The 24,152-nt window shown below is 35.9% G+C and overlaps 1 protein-coding gene across 1 annotated transcript in view; it reads left to right on the top strand.

The window, feature by feature from the left end:
* Nucleotides 1-23,543, top strand: part of KCNC2 (potassium voltage-gated channel subfamily C member 2) — a 175,773-nt gene extending 152,230 nt beyond the window's left edge. The window contains exons 4-7 of the mRNA XM_034644201.1: nucleotides 13,256-14,183; nucleotides 16,249-16,413; nucleotides 22,294-22,388; nucleotides 23,465-23,543. Of these exons, the coding sequence (XP_034500092.1) occupies nucleotides 13,256-14,183; nucleotides 16,249-16,413; nucleotides 22,294-22,355 (1,155 nt within the window). The 3' untranslated portion in view covers nucleotides 22,356-22,388; nucleotides 23,465-23,543. The remainder of the gene's footprint in view (nucleotides 1-13,255; nucleotides 14,184-16,248; nucleotides 16,414-22,293; nucleotides 22,389-23,464) is intronic.
* Nucleotides 23,544-24,152: the final 609 nt, after the last annotated feature.

Here is a 24,152-nt window from a genome sequence, read left to right as displayed (position 1 = left end):
GCTGGGAGCCTGCTTCTTCCTCTCCCACTCCTCTCGCTGGCTGTCTCTCTCTGTCAAATAAATAAATAAATAAATCTTAAAAAAAAAATTGACATTGTTAATCCCTCTTGCTTGAAGCCTTCCTTTTTTTTCTATGTCTCACATTGCCCTGCTCTTGTCGCTCAAACTGAGAGTCTGTTTCCCTATTAGTCTTCCTTTATACTTTTCTTCCTATTCCATTTGTTGTTTTCATAAGTCTTCTTAAAATTCCATTTGGAGGAAGTCATTGGGTGTAAATAAGTGAAACAAAATTGAGTTAAGCCTTACTTTTGGTGTGGCCACAGCCTTTGTTATTACTTCTTTTCAATATTATTTAGCACTAACTTAATGTCATTGACATAAAGTGCAAATAAAAATTCCTGCTTGTGTCACAAGCTTGTGCTTTACCAAAGGAGCAGAAAATAAAATATTACAGAAACGAGGTAAGCGCTATAGTAGAAATATGAGCAGGAAACTAACAAGAAAGTGTTTAATTTTGCCTCAGATTTCAGGAATTTCAAAGACCAACTGATTTCTGAGTCGAGTCTTAAATACCAAGTAGTTCTTTGCCAGCCATACAAAGGAAAAAGGTATATTTGGCAAAGGAACTTCATGAGGATTAGAGCTTCTCGTACATCAGGCAAGATGGTGATATTCACAGTAGGAAGGTATGAGAGGTCTACATAATGCAATTTCTTGAATGATGTATTAAGAACATTGTGTATCTTGTGATGGGAGCCATTAAACTATTTTAAACAGATGAGTGATACAAGCACATTTGTTGCCTTGAAAGAGTGCTTATTCCTAGTAATCCAGGAAGAGTTAATTAAAGGCAAAATAAAAGCTAGGCCACTGGCACTGGGAATGTAGAGAAGGGACAAAAATACTAGAGATATTTCAAGTCTGAGAATCTATAGGATTCAGTGATACAACAGATGAAGGTGTCGGAGAAGGAAAAAAAAAGGATTCTAAGTACTAAGCTGGTTAACTGATAAATGATGGTTCAGAATTTAAAGAAATATATAATAGATTAGCAAGATCAGATTTGAGTATATATTGAGCAAGTAGAGTTTGAAGTGCCTTTCAAACCTTCACTAATAAAATGTATGGTAGTCACTGTGATGGTTAATTCCATGTGTCAACTTGATTGGACTAACAGATGCCACAAAGCTGGTAAACATTTCTGGATGTGTCTGTGAGGGTTTCTGGAAGAGATTAGCATTTAAGTCAGTAGACCGAGTGAAGAAGGTCCCCTCACCAGTCGGGGTGAGCATCATCCAATCTGTCAAGGGCCCAAATAGAACAAAGAGGTAGAAGGAGGGTGAATTTTCTCTCTCTGCTTCAGTGGGAAAATCCATATTCTCCTGACTTTGAACACTGGAGCTCCTTGTTCTTGGGTCACCAGACTCAGACTGGGACTTAACACCATTGGCTACTCTGGTTCTGAGGTCTTCAAACTGGGACCAGTACTACCCCACCAGTTTTCCTAAGCCTTCATCTGGCAGACAGAAGATGGTGGGACCTCTCAACCTGTGAGCCAATTCAAAATCACGTGAGCCAATTCCTCATGATAAATCTCTTTCTATATACTTATATATACTCTGTTGGCTCTGTTTCTCTGGAGAAACCAGACTAATAGAGTTATTATTTTGATTGCCATTATATCATTTGTTATTTAATTGAGACTGAAGAACTTTGTGGACTTGGGGGATTTATGATAAATCACACACAAAAAAGGTATAAACTGCAGATTGACATTTGAGCTATCACTGTTTCATTGATGGGAGTTGGAATCATGGAAGTAGATGAGATTACTAAATTTCAAGAGATTCTAGTATTTAAGCAGTTGATGCAGATATTTCTGATTATTCCAGATTTCTGTAACTACTGAGAATTCCTTAGGTTAGTGTTCATTTAATTCATGACAGTTTTAAAATTATTAACATAATAAATGCATGTTTTAATTTATTTACTTTATAATCTAATAAAGCAGCTGATTGTATTGAAGATTGCCTTGGAGATCTTGTGATCTTTGTATAGAGTTACTGATGGGCCCTATTAATATTTATAGAAAGGCTAGGAGATACTTATTTTCCTGGATTAGGGCATAACCCAGTGATGTGAGCAAACATATTTTTAATGAAAATAATTTTTAACTGAAGTATAATTGGCATACAATATCCTGTTAGTTTCAGGTACACATAATAGTAATTTGATATTTGTATACATTATGAAATGATCCCCACAATAAGTCTAGTTGCCTTCTGTCACCATATAGTTATTACAATATCATCAACTATATTCCCTATGCTGTACATTTCCATGACTTACAAAAATAAATTTTTTAAAGAATAAAATTTCTAAAAGAGGAAAAGTAAAGTGAGAAAAGTGGCACTGTTTTGCATTTTTGCCAATCCTTTTCATGTCTGACGTAATAGAAAGTGGGCTGGATTCTCATGTCTCCTTGGTGCATTCAATCTGTTGTAATACCATATCATGTAGCCTCTGCAAAAAAATCTTCTGCAAACTAGTAAGACAATGAGAATGAAAAAGTAAAAAATATTTTGATATCATTTCAAACTAATTTTGATTTTATAGACCCAAGAAAAGGGTTTCTGGACCACTAGAAGTTCCAGGCCACACTCTTGATAGCTGTTGATATAGTTAAATTGCTTAGGCAAACATTAAGGTTGACCCTATTGAATTTCCAATTACATAGCCAATCAATTCCTCCTCCCTATTTTAAATATGACTTTGTTGCTTCTTGTAATGAAATTACCAGTTACCCAGGGGCTTTTGTTTTGTGGAATATAGAATTTGATTCTGGGAAGAATCTGCAGCTCTTTGTAAGAGCACCCAAGATCTTCAGGCAGAAGAGGAACTGAGACTCCAGTATCCTCTCTCCACATAGGCATACCTGCTGAAGTAGACTAGGGTGGATTGGAGGTGTCCTGACCCAGGCTTAGTAGCAAGGAAGAACAAACATCCACCAAACAAAATGATCTTGAGGAAAAAGGAATACTTACTATAGCCTTAATTTAAATATGTAAATGTGGGGAAGGAGGGGGAAAGGCCCTCTCCATTGGAGATATGGCTGGTCTTGGAAGACTCTCAGGACTTGGCTATCTGTGCATTTGTTTACATTTCAGAAAGGATTACTGAGCAAGCAGATATGGAAAAAGAGAATGATAACATTTGAGACTGAAGCTTGGAATCCCTGTGTTGTACAGGGATCTGGACGAGCAGAGGTGCCCCAGAAGGCTAGACAGGCATACATGGCAATCTGTAGGTAGGTTTTAACCACAGTGCCATTGTGTTGAAAGAAACAGACTCAACAGAGTCAAAAAATCCTTAGCAAATGTTTGTCAACTAGTCACCTCCCTTCACCTTCAACTAATGTTCTCTTTATCTCCCTCACTTGCAACTAAGTTAAACCAAGGATTCTTGGATAATTTAATTTGGGAAGTGATTGTTAGCCTCAAAAAGATAGCCTATGACTTATAGTAGATAGGGTTTTAAAATGTGACCTCCTAGGTATTCCTAGATCATGGTGGTATAGGTCATACCATCCCAAGACAAATTGAATAATTTAAAAATAAGTTTAGGACAAATTAATATGTGTTAAAAATGGAAATTTTGGAGGGAGTTTTCAATAATTGGAATTAAGGAATTACAGTTCATGTTTACATTATGAAATAACTATATATAATTGGTTATTCTTATGACTAAAAGTGTAAAATTCTTCTTCACTCTAATAAACAATTGTAAAAATTATTTTCATGCAATAAATTAATTACACTTTATTTTATTTTGTTTTTAGAGAAAGAACATGCATGCAAGCTTGAAGGGGAGAGGGGTAGGAAGAGGGAGAGAAAAATCTTAAGTAGCTCCATGCCCAGTGTAGAGCCCAACAGGGAGCCCAATGCAGAGCTCGATCTCACAACCCTGAGATCATGACCTGAGCCAAAATAGTTAGATGCTTAACCGACTGAGCCACCCAGGTGCCCCTATATTTGATGACTCTTAAATCTAGTTACCTAACTTTGAAAACCAATAATTCATTGTGGTAATACTAACGTTATGTATAGGCTTCACTTGCCCGAAAAATTACATTTGGATGGGAGTGGATGGGCCAAATGAAAATTTCAGGGAAATCAGTGTGTGGCATAGAAAAAAATGTAGAGAGAATGATGTGCATTTATGTTGGATAAGATATCAAAAAACATGGTGGAAGATATATATCAGGGGTCATATAAGTTTCAGTGGCCAAAAGTAATATTTGGGTACATTTCTTGATTTGAGAAATCTAAATCTTATATTGTTTTGTATCTATTTTATACCTATATATAATATATTCATATCTATATATAATCTATGCCATGTATATCATACATATCTATCCATACATATAAACACATTTTATAAATAGGTATTAAAGATAAAATGTGTTATAAACACACAAATGATTATATACAGTTACCTTAGCTTAATCTTCTTCACCTTCTTCACTGATTTGTGCATTTCATAATCACGTGTATGTATGGTATCCCCACTGAGGAAAGATCTAATTCAATATCATAAATGCCATAAAGTTTGTGAAACTGCTTTGAAACAGTAAAACTTGAATGAAGAGAAGTTGATTTTACCAGTCTCAAAAGAGGCTCGGAAGTAATTGTCAACTCTGCATGGAACCAGCAGACACTGGGCTCTAGTTGTCCCTACTTGGTCGGCCCTTGAGGATAGTCTTACTAATGAAAGAGACTATTTTCTTTCTCTAGAGACCACAGTTCTGTGAACACCACCACATTCTTGTTAATTATGGCACAGCTAATATATGATACTTGAATACATACATAATTAAGAGCATTTGCTAAATTGAAGGTGCTGTAGAAAAGAAGAAAAATGGCAATCTGCCAATGAATAATTTCTATGGAGTAATAAAATCAGCTTAATGGTCATCGAGAGTGAAGATCCAAGTTTAATCCTCTCTAGGTTAGCATTTTTTTTGAATTTTGTTTTAAAATAAAACATAATACATGATTAAAAATTTTGTAAAAATTTTAAACTTTAAAGATATTTATAGAATCGCTTCTAATTCTCCATTAGCAACACATTTGTGCAATGCCACGCTTACACTCCAACATAACCACTGCTAAAAGTATAGAGTTGCTGTTTATTTGCATGCATTAGTTGTACACAGAGAAAGAAATGGTATTAGACTCTGCATGTTATGCCACAGCCACCTTTTTGTTTAATACTTTTCACTGGATATCATTTCGTACATATTTACCTGCCTCATTCTTTGTAATCCTATATTATGGACATAACACTGACTGGTGGGCATTTACTGTTTGTTTTGTTTTGTTTTTTCACAAATAATGCTTCAGTGAATGTCCTTCTACATATATCCTTGTACTTTTCTATATACATTTTATCAGAGTAAATTTCTAAAAGTGAAATTTTTGGATCGGGAGGCACTCTGGGCCCTGATTCCTCATTATTGGAAGTCCTTGTTCATGTCTCTATTTAATTATTTAAGAGAGAAAAGCAGAATGGGCATAATAGGAGTGAGGCATTTCTGTTTGGAAAATCCATAATGTCCTTAAAATGCAAGCAAAAGGTAGATATACCTCATGTGGAATTGTTAAAGCTGAAATTCCTTAGCGTGTGTGTATATATAATATGTACATACATATATATATAATATATGTGGAGATATATATATATATATATATATATATATATATATGGGGTTTTTTGGGAAACTAAATGTTACAATTCATTCCATCTTTATGATTACAGACATTACAGGGCAGGGTGGGTACATAAGACAAATAAAGCAAACTCTTCTCCCGTTTAACCAGATGTAGCATTTTAGCAGTTTGATGATAATACAGGTTGTCTTCCTTGACTTGGGTTGAAAGCTGGTAACAGCCAATCTTAGCAATTTTGGATCTTCCTCCAAAGTTGCTCCAAGGATCTTCATTCCTACACTACACTATGAGTTCTGAAATGGTGTTTACTGCAACATTCTTCAAGCTTCCATATCTTAGTCTGAAATCTGACACCTCTTCTTAAGGCAGGCAAATGTCTCTTAAAGCTGTCTCCCTCTTGGCTAACCCAGTCCACCAGCAATCTTAACATTTATTATATAAAAATAAAACAGTCCTCCCAAGCATTGATTAAAACTATTGTGCTAGGATCCCTTTTCAGTGCATTAGCTCCCTGAGAGAAAAGAGAAATCCTAACCAATTGCTTCCATGAATCATTACCCCAGTACAATGTACCTAATATCCTTCGTAGGAAAACTCAAGAGGTCAGGCTACCCTGCTCAACAGCCTGACAAGTTTATCAGTATTTACATACAAATGATATTTCAAGCTGATCCCAGACCAAGTACTGCAACCATAATCCTAAGAAATCATTCAGTTTTAGCACATGGAGTTCCTGCAAGATGCCAGAGTAAGTGAGAAATCATCTCAAAGAAAGAGTGATGTTTCATCATCTTTTACAAGTGAGAGGAAATCAAGGAGGAAAGAAAACTCCTCCCTTCTAAACTTCTCATCAAATCGATGGCTATTTTCACATTGGCGAAATCCAGCGTCCTCAATTTCCTGATGTGAGGAGTCCATTTTCAAGGTGACTGTCAAGGTCAAGAAGAGCCTTCAGGCTTTTCTTTGCCATGATCCATGAATTCCAGTCCTTCAATGGAAATTTCTTTGAAGGATTGGAATTCATGGGCCATGGCAAAAATCCATGTTTTAGGTAACTTGCCTTAAAAAATGTTAATTTCTAACCATTAAATCATCTCATTGACTTATTTTCAAATAGAGGTAAGTTTAATTTTTCTTCAAGGTTTTTTCCCCTTTTAAGATATAGATTGAGGTTTTTACTTGTGAAATAATAGGATGAGGTGACTTTTATTTTTTATTATTTTTAATTTATAATTAATTAATTATTAGAGAGAGAGAGTGAGTGCACGCATATGCGCGAGAGGCAAGGGACAGAGAGGGAGGAAAAATCTTAAACAGGTTCCAAGCTCAGCACAGAGTCCTTCAAAGGCCTGATCTCACGACCCTGAGATCATGACCTGAGCCAAAATCAAGAGTCAGGTGCTTAACCAACTGAGTCACCCAGGCTCCCTCCCTCATCCCCCCCCCTTTTTTTTCTTTTTTGAGGTGACTTTTAAAGGACAGATTCTGTGTTGGAGCCAGTGGGATTTTTACATACCAAGTAAACATATTTCAAAAACGTGTTGCTTCACCAATTTCACAAGAACTGAGCACCTACTTCTTGCCATCAGTGAAGCCCTGTCTTTGGCTCTAGGGATAGGTATTAAGTTCTTTTCTTTGAGCAATTTGTGGACATGCAGAATCAGTAACAAAAGTGTGTGCAAATTGCTACATCCGTGACCTTGGGCTATGGGAGCACAAAGAAAGGCCACTTAATCAGTCTGGTCCTCATTATGCTTGGCATTTTTGAGTTAGTTGTAGATAGAGTTCAGTTTTATCAGTTTTAATGCTAAGAGGAGAGAGAAAATGATGAAACAAAAATATGGCCTGCTTTTCCCCTCTTTCAGCCTGTTATATGTACTTGGAGACCTACTTAAATCTTTGCACTGACATAGATGGACATATCTTCTGTGTAGAACTGCACGCTGAGGGCTTTCTTTCCATGGTTGCTAATTAGAAACAAAACAAAACTAAACTAAAACAGAGTATTGGGCACTTTAGCCTATCATGGACACTGGGGTTATGGAGAAAAAAGTGGCTATTTGCTGGATTCACATGCCACTATCTTAGCAGGACATATCCCTTCTGAAACTGTCTGAGATGATACATCAGTCCTGTGAATTAATTCAGCGTGATAACACCTTCTAGAAAGCTTTCTAATATTTTAATTATTTAACATGCTTTATCTTATTTTCATTTAATGCCTGTAAGAGTTTTTGGTCTTATCACAGGGGAAGAGGAGAGAGATGGCAATGTGATTTTCTTCCCCAACCCCTTGATAAGACTCCATTAACAGAATTAATGGAAGCTACTAATGGCAACATTCGGACCTATAGACCAGTTCAATTTGCTTCTGCTGCAAATTTGGCACTTTTTTACCTCAATATCCATATTTTATTGTTTCATTTCTGTCATTTCCTTTTTCTCAAATCATTTAGATTCCCACTAGAATGTGGTCTACCTTATTATTTTGCTAATTTATTTATTCTTTTATTAATTCTTTCATCCTTCTATCCAGCCAGCCAGCCAGACTAAATACTAACCACTGTGCCCAAAGTAGGAGGTACAAACATGAGTATGACATCATTCCGGTCTTTAAACAGCTCCCTGTTCAATGAAGGAGGAAAACAAATAAAACCTTCCCCCCCATTTCTTTCCTTTTCAATTTCTTTTTCTTAATTTTCAGCCTAACCTTATATTTACCAATTTCAACTTAACTTACTGAGTCAGAAAAAAAGAAGATATTTTCTGTATCCAAGTCTCCAAGAATTAAGTTCGACTGAAATGTACAAATTCCTTGATGATGGAGTCCAAGTGTTGCCTCTGGATAATTCTAGGTCTTCATGGCTTCTGGAGTCACCTTTTCATCTGATCCTCAAACTAAGTTCCTAATAAACTGAGCTCCTATTCTTCATTCCATTGGAAGATCTGTCTCCCCTAATGTCTCCAAATACTTTCACAAGGGCTACATTTCTCCCGATTTCCTTTTATTCTTATTTATTACTCTCCTATGTTTTTGAGCCTCACTGTGTATCTCACCTCTATGGTTGACCGCTCCCCTCTTTTTGTCCTCCCATGGGCCAATACCTTCATCACTCAAAGCACCATCTATGCCAGGCTCTTGTACAACCACCTTTTTGCTGAAGGCATAACAGAGGAAGCATCAACTTAAAATTTGATATACTCCATCCATATCCCAAAGTTCCTTTGCTGCTCCTGAACAGGGGTTTCTCACTTGCTTGCCCCCTCCCACTATGGGCCTTTCATCCTCCTTAGGGACCTTTCTCATTTCTTTCTCTCCAGATTTCAACTTTCTTCCAACTTCCCCACTTTTAAGCTAACAGAAGACAACTTCCAATTTCCTACCACGTTATTATGAAGAATACTTTGGTTCTCTGTTACAGCCCTCTCATTCTAAACCATACCTGTAATGTCTTTAGACTTTATAAATAAAAAAGTGGCCTATCTAGCTTGTTTTTTTAAAGCAAAATAATCAAGTACTTCTGAGATGAATGTCTCTCTCCCAGAATGACAGTTTGTTTCTTTTTTTACACTCTTTTTATTTTCCTATTATACTATTATCACACTCTGGCAGATTTACAAAGTCCTTAAAAGCTAAATATATATGGAACTATAAAAATTACAATGAAGAATAATACAAATACAAAACCATGATGTGGTTCTTTAAATAATGCTAATAAAAATATTGATACATTCAAATTCTAAGTGACTTGTAAAAACAGACTTTTGCTTTTCATAGTTTTGTGTCTTAGAATTGCATACATTTAGAGGCTGAATTGCTTTGTTTACTCACCAGTATTTGTGTAGAAGCCAGAATTATGTCACAACACACACACACACACACACAAAGAAACACACAGACACAGGCACAAACCTCTAAGAATAAGACATAGTGAAATACTCTTATTAAGTCTTAAGAAGATTCAACAAACGCTTGTAATTTAGAAACTTCTCCAATTCATTTAATAATGAGTTATCAACCTTGTATTAAGTTGAAAACACTGAAACAGTGTTTTTCAAACTTTAGTATGCATATGCAATCACCGTGAACTCTTGTTAAACGCAAATTGCTTCTCCCCAAACAAAAGAATCTGTGTCTGATGTCTGGTGTGGAGAGTGAGGAATTCACATTTGTGTAAACTCTCCAGGTATATTCTAGTAATTAGGACAAAACTCTTTTTCTAGGAATATGGGTAGGCAAAATGGATAATTTAACAAGATGATTCATGTTACTTAAATTCCAACCACTAGGTGTGGTTCTGACTCTGTTGACCTTTTTCTGACAACGTAATAACTCATTTAATGAATATAAACATCAGGTTCTGGTAGTTCTCATTGAGATACTAATTACAAATTTTTAAAGTGTACTAAATACATATAATAATGATTTCTTATATTTACATAGTGCTTTATAGTAAAAACCACTTTAATCTATATCTTTTCTTTTTACTGGATCCCAAACAATGGAGCTGATAGAATAATTTAAGATAAGTGAATGCTGTAGCTCTGCAAATAACCCAACAAGTCTAAAGGAATAGCACCACCAACCAAACTGCTCTAAAGTCACCTTACAGCCTCAATTTAAAACCCAGGTAATATTTCTGGTTTATTTAAAGCTCTTCAGAAAAAGAGGTTAGCCTTGAAAAAGTCAGGGTCTGTGCTAGGTTGGGCTTTAATCATGACAATTCGTGCAAAAGAGGCAGATTTGGAAGACCTGCTGCTCCCGTGGTGTTCCAGTAAAGGCCTCACTTGAGAAAGTGAGATTGAAAAAGTCCAGACTTTTTGTTAAAACTTCCTACTGTGCTATAGACAAGTATCCCCTTTCCATCAGGTCAACCTTCATTTATCCCTCAAATTTCAGTCTGTAGATATTTTGTCAGAGGTTTCTATGACCTTTCAGTCTTAAAATAAAGCCCCCCTTTTATTTTGATCCTTTCTATCCTTCATTGCATTTATTGCAATTGTAATCATATAATTTTTGTGCGGTTAATTATTTAATGCCTGTGTCCCTAATAGATTGCAAATTACTCAAACCAGGCATTGTGTTTTGTTAACTACTGTTACATAAAAGCCCTCGTCCTGTGGCCTGGCATAGAGAGCCATCTAATTCATACTTGTTGCATGAATGAATGAATGAATGAATGAATGAATGAATGAAAAGTAGAAAAATGTCCTATTGGAAAAGATCCTAGTGTTTTGTATTAACAAGCATCAAAGTACACTAGAAAATTGTCTTTGTTGTATGAGAGGTAGGCTGAGAAGCTAGAATAGATTTTGAAAGAGCAATGTTGGGAAGTCCCAATCAATTCCCTACATGAATGTAGATGGACAGAGTTTGAAGACTGCAAAGTTAGCTGAAAAAATGCTGACTAAGGAATACTAGAAACAAAATGAAATTGCAGTTTATTTTAACTGCCTTGTATTCTGTACTTGCCTCATAGGTAGAATGTGTGCACTAAAACTTCTGACACTTAGTCTGAAATGCTGGAGACTAGAGTGTGGGAAGTGGCTTGGTGGGGGAGTCAATATGTGTACACCAGCAGAGCTCTAATGACAAAAGGAGGTTTCAGGAGGAATAAGAAATGAAGGTGACTCTTAAATCTAGAGATAAAATTGTGATTAGATTAAGAAGTAATGTATGAATCAAGGATAATTGATTCTTCCTCCAAAAGATACCATCTTTTAAAGTATCTAGAAGGTCTTAGTGATACTGTTAAAACAAGTAGTTGATTTTAAAAGAACCGTATATTTATTTGTACAAAGAGAAAGCTGAGTGAAAACATATTAACATCTTGAATTACATCTGGGAAAGATATTTGTGAAATCATAATGTCAAAACCAAGGAAAATGGGGCGATATGCATGGGGAAATAAAGCCATGAAAATGGCGTGCTTTATGATACTATATGAATGATGTACTAACTGCTTCTCTGCATAGGAACAATTTTAGAATTTGAGGTGGTTCTTTAAGGCAGATAGTCATCATCCTAAGATTATTTTTTTCCTTTTGTAAATCGCTTATACTGAAACTCTACCAGGAAAAAAAGGAGGTAGTTTCAATCTCTTCTTGAAACTTTGATCTTTTCAATGGCATGGGTGAGGAATAGGCATTAGGGGACAGGTTCGGGATTTGGATATACCCTATTATTTCTGAATAAGGACTACCCTGCACTTGACTGATGACCTCTTGCTCCTAAATGATTAATTAATTTGGATATTCAAGGGGCAATCTCTTGGTGCTCAGTACGCATACTAATCTGAGAGCATTAGCAGAGAGCACTAGGAATCTGCTGGCTTCTTTGGAAACCTCTGGTACTGTCTGCAGCAATACCATTCACTCAAACTGGGTGTTAAGTTTTCAGATATTGACTATTAAGAAGTATGTGACCTCATGTAAATAAATTTTTCAACATATTTGTGTTCAACATGTGAGAGTTTGGTAGTTAACTAAACGATTGGGGGCGAGACTTGTCAGGTTAGTGTCTTAGGTCTATCACTTCGTGTCTTACAACTTGGAAAAGTAGCTTAAATTCTGTGTTAATATTGCAGAACTGTTAAATATGGTAGTAGTAGTGTCGTTATGAGTAGTGATATGAGTTAATTATGTAATTTGCTTTTATGAGTGTCTGGCACTAATAAGAACTATGAAAGTAAGAGCTTCTATTATCATTATTCTGTATTGGTAGGTGTGTGTATTCACATATTGACTGAAGAAATGAAATAAAAAGTTGAATTTTTAAAAACCCCACTATTTTATAGCATGCTCCTCTAACACTTGGAGTTCTTTTTCAGGTAAGAAAGAAAATTGTCTTTTAGTTTGTTCCTTAACTCTGTTTCTCTCTCTTCAGTCTTGTTGCCTACTCTTCATCTCTAGATCTGTTCTTTTGGACAAGTCTCTACCTTAAGTTGATACAATTTAACTGTAACATAGCTTAAAAAACTTTTTTTTTCACGTCCATACCTCATGACAACTTGAACATTTTATTTATGGTTAAAAACTTACAGTTAATTTTAGGTGGTTTCCAAATTCTCATGTGTGGGATGCATCTTTTATTTATAGATGTAAAACTTGACCTAATACATGAAGATTTCTAGGATCAGAAACAATATCTTGAGCTGCTGTGTACATTTATTATTTTTTTTCAGTCTGTTGCCCTTTAACATTATTTTGGATTGATTTTTATGCTTTCTTAGCAGGTATATTTTCTTATACAAAAGAGTCAAGAAATTACTTTCCAACATAAAGCAAACGTTTTTACCTAGGTAAGCAGAAAACAGAACTTGAAACACATTACGTGTGCAACTCTAATTAATGATACCTACGCATCTCTTTTTTACTTGAGTGACATCCCCAGCAAAATCTCCAAATATGCTTTTATTTTTTTTCATCTGCAGGGATCGATGCTCTTAGATTTGGATCAAAGTATACTATAGTTCAGATCACTCTCTGTTTCTTTTTTTATTTCCTTCCCCCCCCCCCTACAGTTTATTGCTTTTGCTTCTTTATTCTTCATCCTGGTTTCAATCACAACCTTTTGCCTGGAGACACACGAAGCTTTCAATATTGTTAAAAACAAGACAGAACCAGTCATCAATGGCACAAGTGTTGTTCTGCAATATGAAATCGAAACGGATCCCGCCTTGACGTATGTAGAAGGAGTGTGTGTGGTGTGGTTTACTTTTGAATTTTTAGTCCGTATCATTTTTTCCCCTAATAAACTTGAATTCGTCAAAAATCTCTTGAATATCATTGACTTTGTGGCCATCCTACCCTTCTACTTAGAGGTGGGACTCAGTGGGCTGTCATCCAAAGCTGCTAAGGATGTGCTTGGCTTCCTCAGGGTGGTGAGATTTGTGAGGATCCTGAGAATCTTCAAGCTCACCCGCCATTTTGTAGGTCTGAGGGTGCTTGGACACACTCTTCGAGCTAGCACTAATGAATTTTTGCTGCTGATAATCTTCCTGGCTCTAGGAGTTTTGATATTTGCTACTATGATCTACTATGCCGAGAGAGTAGGAGCTCAACCTAACGACCCTTCAGCTAGTGAGCACACACAGTTTAAAAACATTCCAATTGGCTTCTGGTGGGCTGTAGTGACCATGACTACCTTGGGCTATGGGGATATGTACCCCCAGACATGGTCAGGGATGCTGGTGGGAGCCCTGTGTGCTCTGGCTGGAGTGCTGACAATAGCTATGCCAGTGCCTGTCATTGTCAACAACTTTGGAATGTACTACTCCTTGGCAATGGCGAAGCAGAAACTTCCAAGGAAAAGAAAGAAGCACATCCCTCCTGCCCCTCAGGCAAGCTCACCTACTTTTTGCAAGACAGAATTAAATATGGCCTGCAATAGCACACAAGGTGACGCGTGTCTGGGCAAAGACAATCGGCTTCTGGAACATAACAGATCAGGTAAGGCACAATTTCAAATGCATGCCACTAAACACTTTATAGACCAGTATGTCCCTCAGGTAGAAGGCAACCATTTTCATTGTCTGCAATGAATGTCCTGAGTTTTCAGTTTTACCCCTTCACAGTACATGTGTTTGTGTCAGGTTTGTAGACAGCTAGACTGTAGCTCTTCTCAGTAGATTCCAAGTAGAAGTAGGAGCCGGCATAGCTGGTCTATAGAGTTTTCCTGCTTTAGTGGGAATGCCCTTTGCTGATGGTGCCAATATTTTCTTTTGCCTGTTTGTTGCTTTTGTGCCAATGTTTCTTTGTTCCCCTGCACGATGTGATGGTATGATACTGGCCATTTTCCATCTTTCATTCTCAAAATGTTGATTTCCTTATCATTTGGCTTGGTGTGTTTGTCTCAGTTTTATCTCTGCCACATGGGGCCATGCATCTCAACCTATTTCACAAGAAGCAGTTACTTAAAAAGAATGGATGCTTATATTTCAATAGCCCGAACACCAAAAAGGTGATATGGAAGATAGCCTTTTTGATAATAAAAGTCATCCCTAGCAATATTCTAGAGGATTGATTAAATTTTCATTTTTGTTAACTTAGGTAGGATATTCAGTATAATCCCTTCAGATTGAGTAAGATGCTATGTAATATAATAAATTCTCCATTATCCTGGAGGTAGATAATCTGCTTTGTCTAATCAATGGCAAAGTTGAATTTCCCTGTGGATTTCCTTTTTTATGCACTATGCATTGGGCTCTGTTCCCCTCCTGAACTAAATTTTGGGTGATTTACTGCTGAATCCCTACCCCTCTCCATTGCCATAGATAATCTAGAGGACATTGACCGTAAATTAATACTCATTTTGCCAAAATGGTAGTCAGTAATGTGCTCTCTACTGCGTCTGGTACAGATGAAATATTTTATAGATTGAACGATTTAATTACCTTTCAGCCCACTCTGAAAATTTAAGATATGTGCATTCCCTATAACTTAGATATATTTAATCTTTTTCTTCTAGAAAAATGATTTATGATAGTCCCATGTGAATACTTTCATATAATTTAGAAATAATGCCAATTACACAAAGGAAGCAAACAAAGGCAGGTAACATTTTCATAGCTTCCTTCATTAGCTTCCAGAAGTTTATACGAAGTAAATAGGAAAAAAATGTGGCTGGAACTAAACTGCTTTTTAAAGATTTTACCCATAAAGATCCTTATGCTTATTTAGTACATTGTTTTGCAAATTCTGTCAATCTATCTGAAAACTATCAGGCAAGGAATGTCTTTATGAAAGGTGGAGTTTAGTTGGTGTGGCTAGTCTCATCGGACTGTTCTCAGAGTACCTGTACAGAGTCCTTATGAAGGGCATGCGAACCAGGACATGCTCTCAGCCTGGGTAAATATTGTTATAATAAGCTAGCATCTAGGCCAATAGGATGCAAACGTCTTTGGCAAAAACATATAGAAGTAAACACTTGTTTCAGGGGCATTTGGAGAAGTTAATCTAATCCATCGTTATGCTCAAAAACATTTTTTCACTTAAAAATGGAGAACCTGGACACAAAGTGAGTTTTGGGATTATTTTTATGAAGATTTTTTGGAAAATTACTTCTACAAATATTATAAGCATGTGTCTTAAAGAAGAGCTCCAAAACCAAATATGTACCTAGGAGTTTTTCCTTAAATAGGTTCCACTTTTAAAGATCCTTATTCACAGTAACTAGATAGCATGTCAAAAATCATAAGATATTAATGTATGTGCTACGTCATTATCACACTTATTTTGAATTCATATTAGTTCTGTGAAAGTCCATTTCCTACTAGATAGAATCCAAAGTGGAAGTACAACTTCCCAAAGAACATATCTCTCCTTTTCAATACATTTCCATTTTACTCCATATAAATTTTTGTAATGAGTGATGAAGACACTTTTTCTTATCATGATGTGATTATTGTGTTTTGTATATCGAGTGACTGTACTATGGACATTCAGTGTAAACTCTTTGTACTGTCTCATTTCCTCATCCATCACTGTCTGTCAATGGGCATGGTGCTGTGACCAGTGTTATCAGGTGACGACAGTACAGGAAGTGAGCCGCCATTATCACCCCCAGAAAGGCTCCCCATCAGACGCTCTAGTACCAGAGACAAAAACAGAAGAGGGGAAACATGTTTCCTACTGACGACAGGTGATTACACGTGTGCTTCTGATGGAGGGATCAGGAAAGGTAGGCATTCATTTAATCAGATCCTAACAGGTGACTTAGAAATTAAGTGCTACAAATATATGGAGTGATATGAATGCTCTTTCATCATTTTCTAGGAAAGACTGCTCGCAGTGTTCTCTTGCATTCCTCATCACCTCTTTGGTCATTATAAACACTAAAGTGCATATCGTAAGAACCTACTTGATTGTCTTATCTGAAAGACATTTCACCCTTCTTTCTTTCTTTATATTTTTGGTTTCCATTCATCTATGGGAAGAATTGTAATGGGGTATTTAAAAATTAAGTCACTCAGCTGATTATTTTAATATAATGTATTCAACAGTCCTTAAAAGTTATCTTATTAACTACAAGTAATAAAACTCACTAATGGACTCTATGCATATATTTGATAAGTAAATGATAAAACAATAAGGCTTTTTTTCACCCCAAAGAAAAGCTTTAAACACACTGTAATTGAGTCTCTTATCCAGTATTTGGGCAGTTTGCCATGATTTATTTGAATGTCAGAAGACCAAAAAGGTCCAACATTCTTGGCTATACAGAATACTATACTCCATTTCTTGAGAGGCTACTTACGTACTTATAAATTGTGTTATAGAATTTCTTTTTGAGGCATAATAATACTTTTAAGTTTATTACTACTTTCAACCCACACTAAACTGTGCCTGGCACACATTAGACACTCAATAAATACTTGTGGAATGAATAAATTTTGTTGGACATGCATATTGATTAAGAAATATAACAGAACATTGAAGCTCCACTCCATCCTGTCCTTCCAATTTTCTAGATGATGCCACTGTCTCTCACTATTCCCTAGATACGGTTTTTGTTTTTGTTTTGCATAAACTTGATAGATCTCAGGACAGTTGGACCCTTTTCTTCCTCCTTAAGAAATAGTTTTGTGATGTCTATTACCCACCCTTGTCCAAGGGCTGATATGCTCTTTGATTATCTCCTACTATGATAATTCCAGTTGCTTCATTGCCATGATTCCCTTTCTCTGCTTTTGACCAAATTGCTATGACAATTTCTTATGCAATGGACTGAATTTTAATGAAAAGTCAGTCCAAAACTTTCATATTAGTGCAACTGCATTTTAAAAATACTGCACTTTTTTGCTATTCATTGAAGTTTCTCCCTATTGAAAACTTTAACAATTTAAGCCTTACATATTTATTTTGTGATGTTTTCTCTCTTTGAAATGTCTCATTACCCATACTGTACTTCTCTTTCATTGCTTCTGAGTGCTTTGTATTGTCCTTTCTGTCTCCATGCCTTTGAATCTCAAAAGAGAAGACAGAGTCTTCTTTTATTTCTTCGGTGTGTCGTATTTTACATACTTCTTCATTTCAATTACTTCTATTCCTCTGCATCTATTATTTGCACCAAAATGTATTTCAATGATCTGAATAGGTTTATTTGGTTGTTTGCTACTTTACATTTAAATATTAAGTGCTAGATAAATTTTTTAAATATTTTATGAAGATAGTTAATGTCCTATCATAGTACTTAAGCAAAATATATATACATACATTAAATAATGATTATAGTATGTAACTAATAATTTCTTGTATAGAACATTATATTTTAAGTACATTACATATCCTTACGCACTACATGTATATATATATGCATATGTGTATATATGTATATATGTATTTGTATGTAATATGTGGTTACTTTCACATACATTTTTGAGCATCACTTAATAAATTATCACATGCAATATTTATACTAGCGTTGCATGTTTCAGAACTTAGCTAAAATTTTTTCCTTCCACTGTTAGACAATACTTTGGATTTTAAACTGTCAAAGGAGATCGCATAAGAAAAAATACTTTGCAAATTATAAAGCGCTATGTAAATATAGACTTCTGTAAAATGGCAACGTTTCATGAGCAAAGCAATTAATAAGATATTTAGTTTGTATGGAAAAGTTATGCATGAAATGTTATTTCACAAATGCAAAATTCTCTTTATCAATGAATACATCTTTGAAAATTCATCTTTGGGCTTTTATTCTTTGTCATTTCTCACCATAATCAACTTCCTTTTTCATTCTTGCTTAGTTTCTTTACACTTTGTGTTTTTTCTCCCAGGCCTTATAACATTTTTTATTAATTTCACTTAATTTTATTAGTGTGTTTTCTTGTTATGTTTATCAGGAATCCATTCATCTCTTGTTCCTTTTTATGTAGATTATAGATTTCTCCTATTACTCTTGTTCAGACATTCATTTCCTATATGATCCCTTTTTTATCTTTCAAGTTGGTCTCTCTACTGGTTTGATTTTTAGAGTTCTGAAAATTCTCCCTTATATAGATGAAAAGAAATTACCAGATTCCCACTGAATTCTTTTTCTGTCAAGAGATAGGAGTATAGTTGGACATACGTTAAGAAAATTTATGGATTCCTTATAGGAGTGAACTCCCAATACTTAGAATCTATGCTTTTATTTATGTAGTAGTTTTTAAAAAATCATACATCTTTTGTACACAAAAACATACCCATTGATAGTGTATGCATAAGCAGTTTCAATATTGGCCCAAATAAGCACATTCTCTTAAGAACTGTATAAAATGCATACCATGTACTTAGATGCCAATTCCAACTAGATTAAATATTGTTTATTCTCATGAATTATATTTTTATCCATTCCACTCAATAAAAGTTTGCTTAAGCAAAAAACTTATCAAATTTTCTATCACAAATGAACCTACAAAATAAAAAATACATACTTAAAAGAATAACTTGTAATTTTATTATTAATTAAATACTTGTTATTATATTATTATATATATTATATATTATATATTATATTGTTATAATTAAATACTTGTTATTAAATTAGAATGCAAGTCTTTTCAAGTGAACACTGAAATTATAGTTATGAAAAACTAAAAGGACTTATAAACAGAATGGGTAATATTTATGTTGAAAACTGTATTTCAGAAAAATAATTGAACATTTAAAATGGCAACCAAGATTTACATACAAATAGTGTAATTAATAGAAAACTGTCAAGCAAATTTTTACCTTTTTGGAGGTCCTGTCAGGAGCTTGGAGGCTGTGGGAGACAAGATGTAAATTTTTATAAGGATGAATGATTTATAGGTATTAACAACCTCTCTGGTTCATGCATATTCACCGGTTTGCTTTTAATCAAACCAAATCAATGTTTATAGTGTAGTTTGCATTTTTAGATTACATGGTCAACTAGGATAAATTATTCTTCCTATAATTCCCCAAGTTGTATTTCCAATCACTTCAGAGAAGAGCAGTAGCAATGAGCTCTCCAGGCACACGGAGGTCCCCATATAAGGATAAATTATCTACAATTCTTTTTTTAATTATTTAAGACACCCTCTTATTAAGTATTCCATCATCCACTGGAATAGGATGAAATATATATCACCTCCCGTGTTTTATATCTCCGAATGCTAACAAAACATATTGGCAGATAATTCTCTCGTTAGCAGAAATTATGTCCTAGAGAACTTTACCATAGTTAATGGATGGCATAAATTTCCACCAACAAAATCTCAGAGAAGACATCTAGTGTGCTGGAAGTTGATGTGTGGGGGTGGGGGGGGAGGGATGTTCCTATCCAGTGCAACTTCACCCCCCAGTCGAGCAGTTATTGTAATCCATGTCCATACTTGTCCTGGGCACTAATTAATCAAGTAATCACTAACTCGCTTAATTTCTCCTTTTCTAGTGAAAGGAGGAGAGATAGTATTAGCTTCTTCCCCGGAAGACCATGAAAATGAGAAGTAGTAGAGAGGAACACGGGGAAGCACGAAAGGCCCATTTTCTTTCTCATATAGTCGTCATGCACACTGAGGGCCCATCAGAGCCCAAGGAATGTGCCCTAAGTCCAGGGGATAACAGAGTTCACTGAAAATGGATGTACTTGCTCCGCTTTGACTGCCCAACAGAGAATTTCATTACCTTGTTCTACAACACTTTTTTTTCAGGGGACTTGTCAGAACATTTATTTCCTGACTACTTTCTCAGTCAGTGGTTGTCCTGCTCTTAAGACAGTTCACTTCTAACTTTATGGTGTGCCACCCACCCCACTTAACCACCTCTAATCCTTTCTAATAAATGGTACTACAATATATGAGTCCTTCCCAAGGTGACCGTGATGAAGGTGAAGATGTTGCTTGAGTGGCTAAGGAAAACCACTGGGTTAAAGCTTGTGAGATGGATCTTTTATTCTGTGAGTTCATGACCGTCACACACTAGTGATTAGAATGTGAGATGATAGAAAAAGTGAATCCAGATCAAATGGTTCTCAGTTCCTGGCAGTGAAGAGCCAACTGAAAACATCAGATAACCAAGTGCAGACTGTAACTCGCTGAAATTATGACTCAACTTATATTTCATTTCATTTCTTTTTTTTTCTTTCCTTTTTTTTTCTTATCCGAGGACCTAGAAATGGGCATTCATTCTACATCACCTAGATAATGGCATCCAGTGCCATTATTTGAGAATCATCCTTTTAACACTATAAAGCTGGAAGATTAAATATGCTGAGAAAAAAAGCCGTCCACTTGAAGTTAATCCTGCTTGTTAGCTTAGTAAATAATAAAAAATGAAAAGAAAAAATAGCCCACTTGTTTTTACTCAGAAGCGTATTCTGAAATGTAAAAATAGTAGCCAAATTTATATCTTACTTAAGTTGCTTTGCCTAATTCTTAAAAGATTCCTAGTATTTTATATGCCAAAATTACATCAATGCAAAATATAATCTGGAAAGAATAAATTTTGAAGTATTACAACTATAATTTGTGATAGCTGGTTTCATCTTTTGGGAATGACAGCCTTAGTGAGCTTTATTTATTTATTTTTTTAGTTACAAATGGTCTCGATATTGAATTCTTTGTAAAAAAAAAAAAAAAAAAAGATTTTTCCTTGAACTCAAAATATCACTTTTGATTATCCTGCATGGTATTGTTTGTGTCTATTTTCTGGTTGAATTCAACTGATGTCTGTGCATTTTTTCATAAAAGGATATGAAAAATCCCGAAGCTTAAACAACATAGCGGGCTTGGCAGGCAATGCTCTGAGGCTCTCTCCAGTAACATCACCCTACAACTCTCCTTGTCCTCTGAGGCGCTCTCGATCTCCCATCCCATCTATTTTGTAAACCAAACTTCATCAGTCGGCTAAATTGTATGAATTCAAGTACTGTCTACCCCGTAATGGAGATAATTAAATGTAGAGTTACTCCAGGCTCCATTAAATACAATTTAAATCCTGCATGATACTACTATTTGAAGTCAGAAATGCCACTTGGGTAGCTAACAAATCTTATCCTGGCTTTAAAGATTACCTAGAGTAGTGCTACTTCTCCATATTAATTGCCCTGGTAACCTTTTGCAATAAGATGACAGGTAGTGTCAGCTATTGGCCAGTACATTAATACATAAACAGATCTTCAGGGAGATATCTTTAAAACAGTGTGCTTCCAAATGCCAATCACTTCATTGGACCTTCATCTCTTGTGACTCTAACCCATTTTGAAGATGTTTGGGATCCTATCTTGATTGCACACAACACGACTCTGGTCAGCTCATTTGCATGGACCATCTTGTCTCTATCACCTGAAAGCAATGTCGCAGAGTTCGGGCACCGCGGATGGCTCAGGATATGTGTACTTGCATTGAACCATCCCGCTCATAATGAAAGCCCTGGTCAACTGTTCTGCATGTTGAATTGTGGGGCAGGGAGGGCGAGTTTCTCCTTGGCATTTTCTTTGTCCTTATTCTTTGAAAGAAATATTTGTTTTAACTGGTTTAATTTCTTGATTGATTTACTTTTCTTCAAAAATGCTGTATTGGAGTTCTGAATGTCTCTGGTTGTTTGCACACAGATAACTGCAAAGAGGTTGTCATTACTGGTTACACGCAAGCTGAGGCCAGATCTCTTACTTAATGGCTTGGGGAAGGCACAAAACATGAGAGAAAGGTAACTGCCGGCCAGGCTTGCATTGTCTAGCCAGGAATTGCTGCTTGGTACTAGAGTCATATATATATATATATTTTTTTTAATCCCAGGATTTGTCATTTTCAGAGGCCAAGTGCCAAATAACACCCAAAGCTCTCGTGTCTTTTTTTTTTATCCCCTTCATTTTTATTTATTGATTTTTGTGCAAACATCAAAGATTATCGTGGTTCACAGGAGGCTTTTTTGACCAGCCTTAAATTTCTGACTCGCAGGATTGAACAGATTTTCAGGCAGTGTTTACCCACGTGCTTTGTCCTGTATGTTGCTCTGTCTGTCTGTCTTAGCTCCCTGTCTTAAATGTATATGCCATCTGTCTTCATGAAGCACAGAAATGCCTTGGTAAGATGTTCATGATTTTAGTACTGGGCCCTCTCCCCTGCCCCCTGCCTTCTCTGCTCTTTGGAACAGCCTCTCTGCTTTGTGTACAAATGAATGATGCCCTGTAGACTACCTAAGTTCATCGGTACTGTGAACCTTTTTTGATAAGCAGGATTTAAGCAGCAGTATCACCATTACATTGGTTGCTTGCTGCCCTGTCAGTTTCTACTACCTAGCAACCAGCATTCATCACTGCACTCCAGCAAAACCCCGAGGGAGTTTTATTCAGTCCAAGTGGAAGAAATTCTGTTTACAACGTCCTGTGAATGCACTAGCGATAGCGTGTCTGGTGTATTGGGCGTGTGAAGGAAGAAAATGCCATAATATAAATTGAGGGATAAACAATATTTCTAAGGCATTCAGGATCCTTGAGACTGTTGATTAACTCTTAATTCTCATGTTTATTTTTTTTTGTTAGGAAGACAAATGTCATTTTTATTATTGGCCACATAACATCTATTACTCTATATCCCCAAGTCCTAACGCATGAACTGCATGTCAGAGATCTTGTACAGCAACGTATTTACCCAGACGTGCACACTGATATTTAGAGATTCAGTGATCCTTTTAATAACACCACACTTAGAAAGTTATAATGACATATAGCATTGTGGTAAAGGAATTAATGTACTGTCTGGTGCTGCTGTTATTGACTGCAGTGTTGGACAGAATTTATCATGGATTTTTGACTGCTGAAAAAGGGACAATGGAATTTAGCCATACCAAGGACTGTACGGGAAACAAACTTCTGCTGCTGAATGTGCCCTGACGTGACCAGGTAGCACTTGGAAGAGGTCTCTGCGTCTTCGCGAGGCATTTAAAGCTTAGAAAAGAACTGTGGCTGGAACTCACTTGGTGCTCCCCATATGAGTGGTCTGCTGTGGACTGGCCGGTAGCCGGGAACCAATTGTAAATACCAACACGTGTGCATGGGTCAACAGCTTCAGCCATCTCACATCCAAGGAAGCCAAGTCCATGACCAACATCTCGGAAGCTTTGAGTAAGGCCCATACCTCTGTGAATTGCCCCTCTTGGGCCTGCAGTAGATCGTGCTGTGAATCATACAAGGCACTGATATTGGTGTAGTATAGATGTGTCTTAATTTCCCTTATTTCTCCTTTGTTGTTTGAATCCGTGAACATTGACTGCATCATTTTTTTTATAAACCACTTATGTTATCAGCTTGTCTTTGTTGTGAAATTTTCAGTGCCTGTTTATCAAGACTAACCTATTTTTTGTCACATGTATGTTTAGTTCTGGAAAATCATTATGACTTAAAAAAAAAAACCTCACCAACATTATTCATGGTTTAAGTCTTTTGTCATTGTTACCTCAATTATAAATATT

This window comes from Ailuropoda melanoleuca, chromosome 15 (assembly GCF_002007445.2).
Source record: "Ailuropoda melanoleuca isolate Jingjing chromosome 15, ASM200744v2, whole genome shotgun sequence".
NCBI classification, from domain to species: domain Eukaryota; kingdom Metazoa; phylum Chordata; class Mammalia; order Carnivora; family Ursidae; genus Ailuropoda; species Ailuropoda melanoleuca.
The sequence above is the reverse complement of the archived record's forward strand: the minus strand, read 5'-3'. Positions and strand labels throughout refer to the sequence as shown.